Source organism: Hypomesus nipponensis, chromosome 24 (genome assembly GCF_054491055.1).
Source record: "Hypomesus nipponensis isolate SF chromosome 24, ASM5449105v1, whole genome shotgun sequence".
NCBI lineage: Eukaryota > Metazoa > Chordata > Actinopteri > Osmeriformes > Osmeridae > Hypomesus > Hypomesus nipponensis.
The window spans coordinates 11,197,501-11,205,000 of NC_140384.1; the positions used below are offsets into that span (position 1 = coordinate 11,197,501).

The 7,500-nt window shown below is 51.2% G+C and overlaps 1 protein-coding gene across 1 annotated transcript in view; it reads right to left on the bottom strand.

Annotated features, from left to right (window-relative positions):
- Nucleotides 1–7,500, bottom strand: part of LOC146233209 (transmembrane protein 132B) — a 111,078-nt gene that overhangs the window by 10,362 nt on the left and 93,216 nt on the right. The window contains exon 5 of the mRNA XM_084690679.1: nt 7,169–7,312. Coding sequence (XP_084546805.1) covers nt 7,169–7,312 — 144 coding nt within the window. The remainder of the gene's footprint in view (nt 1–7,168; nt 7,313–7,500) is intronic.

Here is a 7,500-nt window from a genome sequence, read left to right on the forward strand (position 1 = left end):
CTCCCCCCTCCCTCCTGATGATGATCTAGATGAAGGAGGTGTCGTTACAGCCTCCCCCCTCCCTCCTGATGATGATCTAGAGGAGGGAGGTGTCGTTACAGCCTCCCCCTCCCTCCTGATGATGATCTAGATGAGGGAGGTGTCGTTACACCCTCCCCCCTCCCTCCTGATGATGTTCTAGATGAGGGAGGTGTCGTTACACCCTCCCCCCTCCCTCCTGATGATGATCTAGATGAGGGAGGTGTCGTTACACCCTCCCCCCTCCCTCCTGATGATGTTCTAGATGAGGGAGGTGTCGTTACACCCTCCCCCCTCCCTCCTGATGATGATCTAGATGAGGGAGGTGTCGTTACACCCTCCCCCCTCCCTCCTGATGATGATCTAGATGAGGGAGGTGTCGTTACACCCTCCCCCCTCCCTCCTGATGATGATCTAGATGAGGGAGGTGTCGTTACACCCTCCCCCCTCCCTCCTGATGATGATCTAGATGAGGGAGGTGTCGTTACACCCTCCCCCCTCCCTCCTGATGATGATCTAGATGAGGGAGGTGTCGTTACACCCTCCCCCCTCCCTCCTGATGATGATCTAGATGAGGGAGGTGTCGTTACACCCTCCCCCCTCCCTCCTGATGATGATCTAGATGAGGGAGGTGTCGTTGCAGAGTGACTGGCCATCACAGCAGGGGGGAGGAGTGGAGATGCTGCCCTGGGTTACATGATGATGCGTGCAAGACAGCCTGGCCAATCAGCTGCTAGTGCTCTACTACCACTTGTCTGCAGGAAACGCAGAGAGGAAGAGGTCAGGGAGGGGACAGCCCTGTGAGAGAGAGAACATGCAGGGGTGTGTGTGTGTTCCTGTGTGTGTGTGTTCCTGTGTGTGTGTGTTCCTGTGTGTGTGTGTTCCTGAGGGGTGTGTGTGTGTTCCTGTGTGTGTGTGTGTTCCCGTGTGTGTGTGTGTTCCTGTGTGTGTGTGTTCCTGTGTGTGTGTGTGTTCCTGTGTGTGTGTGTTCCTGTGTGTGTGTGTTCCTGTGTGTGTGTGTGTTCCTGTGTGTGTGTGTGTTCCTGTGTGTGTGTGTGTTCCTGAGGGGTGTGTGTGTGTTCCTGAGGGGTGTGTGTGTGTTCCTGTGTGTGTGTGTGTTCCTGTGTGTGTGTGTGTTCCTGTGTGTGTGTGTGTTCCTGTATGTGTGTGTTCCTGTGTGTGTGTGTTCCTGTGTGTGTGTGTGTTCCTGTGTGTGTGTGTTCCTGTGTGTGTGTGTGTTCCTGTGTGTGTGTGTGTTCCTGTGTGTGTGTGTGTTCCTGTATGTGTGTGTTCCTGTGTGTGTGTGTTCCTGTGTGTGTGTGTGTTCCTGTGTGTGTGTGTTCCTGTGTGTGTGTGTTCCTGTGTGTGTGTGTGTTCCTGTGTGTGTGTGTTCCTGTGTGTGTGTGTGTTCCTGTGTGTGTGTGTGTTCCTGTGTGTGTGTGTGTTCCTGTGTGTGTGTGTTCCTGTGTGTGTGTGTGTTCCTGTGTGTGTTCCTGTGTGTGTGTGTTCCTGTGTGTGTGTGTTCCTGTGTGTGTGTGTTCCTGTGTGTGTGTGTGTTCCTGTGTGTGTGTGTTCCTGTGTGTGTGTGTTCCTGTGTGTGTGTGTGTTCCTGTGTGTGTGTGTGTTCCTGTGTGTGTGTGTTCCTGTGTGTGTGTGTTCCTGTGTGTGTTCCTGTGTGTGTGTGTGTTCCTGTGTGTGTGTGTGTTCCTGTGTGTGTGTGTTCCTGTGTGTGTGTGTTCCTGTGTGTGTGTGTGTTCCTGTGTGTGTGTGTGTTCCTGTGTGTGTGTGTTCCTGTGTGTGTGTGTGTTCCTGTGTGTGTGTGTGTTCCTGTGTGTGTGTGTTCCTGTGTGTGTGTGTTCCTGTGTGTGTGTGTGTTCCTGTGTGTGTGTGTTCCTGTGTGTGTGTGTGTTCCTGTGTGTGTGTGTGTGTGTTCCTGTGTGTGTGTGTGTTCCTGTGGTGAGTTCACAGCAGGCCTCACACAGCATTCCTGAACAGGAACTCTTATCTGACAGAGGAAGTGCTGTCATTCCAGCACAGCAGCAGCAGTCTGGACATGGTGCGCTTGCGTGTGGTGGGATGACGTTTGTGTGAATTAGTGTGTGTGTGTGTGTGTGTGTGGGTGGGGGGGATACGAGCTGGTGCTTATTTAAGAAAGTTTAGAAACCTATTCCCTGCATTTCTGAAAACGTGTCTGCATATGTGCTGCAGGTTTGTGTGAATTAGTGTGTGTGTGCGTGTGCAGGGAAACAGGGAGATAGGATGAGGTGTGTGTGTGTGTGTGTGGGGGGGGATACATACTAAGAGCATATCACACACGCACACACACACACACAGGAACATTCTTCCTGCAAACTGGAAAAGGAATCATTCAATCAATCCAGAAAAGTGAAATTGTCATCCATTTGCACACTGACATGATGTTAGATATTCAGAATAACCCACAGACATGTGTTGAGAGCTAAACATGTGTACACAGCAATCAGATGTGTATCTTATCTCGAGGCGTGGGTTTAATGAAGCTGTCAGTCTCTCAGACAATTAAAACAGAGCAGAGGAGATAACTGCCTCTCCACATCTGTCCTCCCTCCCCTCCATCCCTCCTCTCTCTCTCCTCGCTCCACGTGTGTGTGTGGTGTGTGTGTGTGTGTACACCAACAGGGGAGGGAGAGAGCAGAGAGTGAAAGATAGTGAGGAGAAAGTAGGAGAGGGTAGTAAAGATTAAAAACATCTCTTTCTCGATCCTGGAAGACAGGAAGTAGAAAGTGTCTTTCACTTCCCCCCCTCCACCCCCCTCACCCACTCCACCCCCCTCCCCCCTCTCCCCCTCCTCCCCCCCTCCACCCCCCTCACCCTCCTCACCCCCCTCAACCTCCTCATCCTCCTCCCCCCCTCACCCCCCCTCACCCCCCTCACCTTCCTCCCCCCCTCCACCCCCCTCACCCTCCTCACCCCCCCTCACCTCCCTCCTCCAACTCTCTGAACTCTTCCAAACTTCAGTTCTCCCTCCTCTGCCCCCCCTCAGAACCCATCTCCTAAAGACCCATTTCTCTCTGAACTCTTCCAAACTTCAGTTCCTTCCTCCTCTGCCCCCCCTCAGAACCCATCTCCTAAAGACCCATTTACCGCCCCCCACCCTCCTTGGAGGCATATTTAAATATATCAGTATCCACTCTCTGACAGTCTCCGGGGGTGGAGACCAATCACAGACTGCCCTGGGGGCGGGCGCTGGGAGGGTTAGCACAACTTCCTGATCAGATTTGCCGTCCCTACTGTCTGTCACTTCCAGATGCCACTCTGGACCAATCACTTCGCCCATCCCCTCTGGCATCCCTCAGCCTGCCTACAGCCACACTGATTGGGTTAGAGTTGGAGGGGCTGAAATGGATATCTGCTCACATTTGCAGCCTGCATGTGTGTGTGAGTGTCTGAGTGTGGGTTATCTGACTGGCTGTCAGATCACATTAACACACTCTGGTTTAAAGTACTCCCCTGCAGCATACAGTACTACCAGGAGAGAGGGGAGAGAGAGCATACAGTACTACCAGGAGAGAGGGGAGAAGGAGAGGGAGGGGGAGAGAGAGGGGGAAAGAGAGAGTAGGTAAATGATAGACAGAGACAAGCAGAGAGGGAAGGAGAAAAAGAGAGAATTTGAGAAAAGTTGCTGTCTGACTGATCCAGAGCTGGTGCTTATTTAAGAAAGTTTACAAACCTATTCCCTGCATTTCTGAAAATGTGTCTGCATATGTGCTGCAGGTTTGTGTGAATTGGTGTGTGTGTGTGTGCAGGGAAACAGGGAGATAGGATGAGGTTTTCGGTTTTCTCCCCGGCGGGTATTTGCATACATATTTGCATAGAGATATAAGTCAAGCTCGGCCCCAATATGTCTGCCCCGGTCTCTGTACTGGAGACAGCCTTGTTACAGGGCACTGGGTGAGGGGGAGGAAGGGGTGGGAGGTGGTGGGGGAAGGGGGCATGAAGGGGGTGGAGGGTGGAGGTTGAGGGGGCAGTAAGGAGTAAGGGGTGTCCTTGTTAGTGTAGCTGATACTGGAGTAGGGCTGTGTGGTTAGGGGCTAACAGCAGGATAATGCTGCAGTAGGGCTGTGTGGTTAGGGGCTAACAGCAGGATAATGCTGCAGTAGGGCTGTGTGGTTAGGGGCTAACAGCAGGATAATGCTGCAGTAGGGCTGTGTGGTTAGGGGCTAACAGCAGGATAATGCTGCAGTAGGGCTGTGTGGTTAGGGGCTAACAGCAGGATAATGCTGCAGTAGGGCTGTGTGGTTAGGGGCTAACAGCAGGATAATGCTGCAGTAGGGCTGTGTGGTTAAGGGCTAACAGCAGGATAATGCTGCAATAGAGAGCCTTATTGATCCCTGGGGGGTTGTGACAGAGGGAGAGGGGTGGTGTCACTGTGAAGAGGGGGGATTAAAGGTCAAGGGGTCAGGGAGGGAGGGATTTGGATCAGCTGTATAGGGATTCTTTCCCACTCTCAGCCCTACATCATCCTCCTCCCACACACACTCCGCCACCCTCCATGCTCCATTTCGCTGAGTTACGGCGGGTTCATGAGCCCAGGAAGTGTTGTATGGATGGATAAGGAGGCTGGGCGGGGGTTCTGGGGGGTCAGGCCTGCGTTAGGACTGCTAAGTCATTACACACTAATTAGTTATTGATTAGAGCCAGTATCTGTATAGGGGTTACAACGTTTAGGACACCAATGTTCTGCATGACAGCTCAACTCCTCTCTCTCTCTCTCTCTCTCTCTCTCTCTGTCTCTCTGTCTCTCTTTCACTGTCTCTCTCTCTGTCTTGTGAATGTGGCAAAGTCATTCAAACTCTTAAAGCTCTGTTGTCAAGGGCGTCACTAGGATGAGAGATCAGTTAAACAGCCATCAGGTCTTTAAGTGTGTCTCTATATGTGATAACATATTTAATTCTGTGCCTGACCACCTTGTGAACACCAATCCCCTAATTAGCAATCTTTCTGTTGTTTATCCCACACAAACCTCCAAAAATACGTTCTTTACCACAAGGTATATGGAGAGCAAGAAAGAGAGACATAAAGAGACACATAAAGAGAAGAAGTGAGAGAGAGACAGAGAGACAGAAAGAGAGAGAGGGAAAGACAGACAGATAGAGGAGAGAGATGGAAAGGGGAGAGATAGAGGAGTGAGAGAAAGAGACATAAAGAGAGAGGGAAAGAGAGATAAAGAGGCGTGTCAAACTCAACAGCCTCTTTATTAAATGACACCAGGAAGTTAAGAGATCAATCCCTAATCCTCTCTGTTTCTCTCCTCTCTCCCCCACCTCTCCTCCCTCCTCTCCTCCTTGTCAGGTTCCATCAGGGGGATGTTAGTGCAGGATGCGCAGCAGGATGTGCAGCAGGTTGTGCAGCAGGTTGTGCAGCAGGATGTGCAGCAGGTTGTGTAGCAGAAGGTGCAGCAGGATGTGCAGCAGGATGTGCAGCAGGTTGTGCAGCAGGATGTGCAGCAGGTTGTGCAGCAGGTTGTGCAGCAGGATGTACTGCAGGTTGTGCAGCAGGATGTGCAGCAGGATGTGCAGCAGGTTGTGTAGCAGAATGTGCAGCAGGATGTCCAGCAGGATGTGCAGCAGGATGTGCAGGACTGTGTGAGGCTCTCAGAGCACATGTGTTGAACACAGAGGGCTGTCTGACGGCTTCATCAGCCTGATCAACATGGCAACATCAGCCTGATCAACATGGCAACATCAGCTTGATCAACATGGCAACATCAGCCTGATCAACACGGCAACATCAGCCTGATCAACACGGCAACATCAGCCTGATCAACACGGCAACATCAGCCTGATCAACACGGCAACATCAGCCTGATCAACACGGCAACATCAGCCTGATCAACACGGCAACATCAGCCTGATCAACATGGTAACATCAGCCTGATCAACACGGCAACATCAGCCTGATCAACACGGTAACATCAGCCTGATCAACACGGCAACATCAGCCTGATCAACACGGCAACATCAGCCTGATCAACACGGCAACATCAGCCTGATCAACACGGCAACATCAGCCTGATCAACACGGCAACATCAGCCTGATCAACACGGCAACATCAGCCTGATCAACACGGCAACATCAGCCTGATCAACACGGCAACATCAGCCTGATCAACACGGCAACATCAGCCTGATCAACACGGCAACATCAGCCTGATCAACATGGCAACATCAGCCTGATCAACATGGTAACATCAGCCTGATCAACATGGCAACATCAGCCTGATCAACATGGCAACATCAGCCTGATCAACATGGCAACATCAGCCTGATCAACATGGCAACATCAGCCTGATCAACATGGCAACATCAGCCTGATCAACATGGCAACATCAGCCTGATCAACATGGCAACATCAGCCTGATCAACATGGCAACATCAGCCTGATCAACATGGCAACATCAGCCTGATCAACATGGCAACATCAGCCTGATCAACATGGCAACATCAGCCTGATCAACATGGCAACATCAGCCTCCTTCCTGGGATCCTCCTACACTCAGTGTCTATCACTTCCCCTCTGCGGCTCGCTAGCTGATCTTCACATAGTGCAGTGTTCACACATACACACCACACACACCACACACACACACCACACGCACACACCACACACACACCACACACACGTACACACACCACACACACACATACACACACCACACACACATACACACACCACACACACACATAAACACTCCACACACTCATAAACACTCCACACACACATACACACACCACACACACACACATACACACACCACACACACACATACACACACCACACACACATACACACACCACACACACATACACACACCACACACACATACACACACCACACACACATACACACACACACCACACACACACACCACACACACACATACACACACCACACACACGTACACACACCACACACACACATACACACACCACACACACATACACACACATACACACACCACACACACACATACACACACCACACACACACACATACACACACCATACACACACATACACACACTTCACACACACATACACACACCAGCTGAAGTCTGTCTGCCCTCCCCTGACCACCTCAGAAACCTAAACAGGAAGTGACCTTGTGCTACCTTGACGACGTCCTCGTCTGTGGAGCTGCAGGTTACGGTGTCGTCCACCTCCTCAACCACACCGTCCATCTCCACGGTAACCACCTTCACCGGCACGGCAACGCGCCTGCCCGTCAATATGGCTGTGTTGACGATCTCTGTATCCTAGAGAGAGAGGGGCAGAGATGAGGAGTGGGAACAGTTGAAACAAAGAACAGAGAGCAGATAGGTGAGCAAAATGCTGGATGAGAGGTCATGATGAGAGGAACATCATTTGATGCTATATCAAACACTGATGCACAAAAACCCATACAGACCTGTTATGTGTAATTACCAATCTCATCCTCTACTTT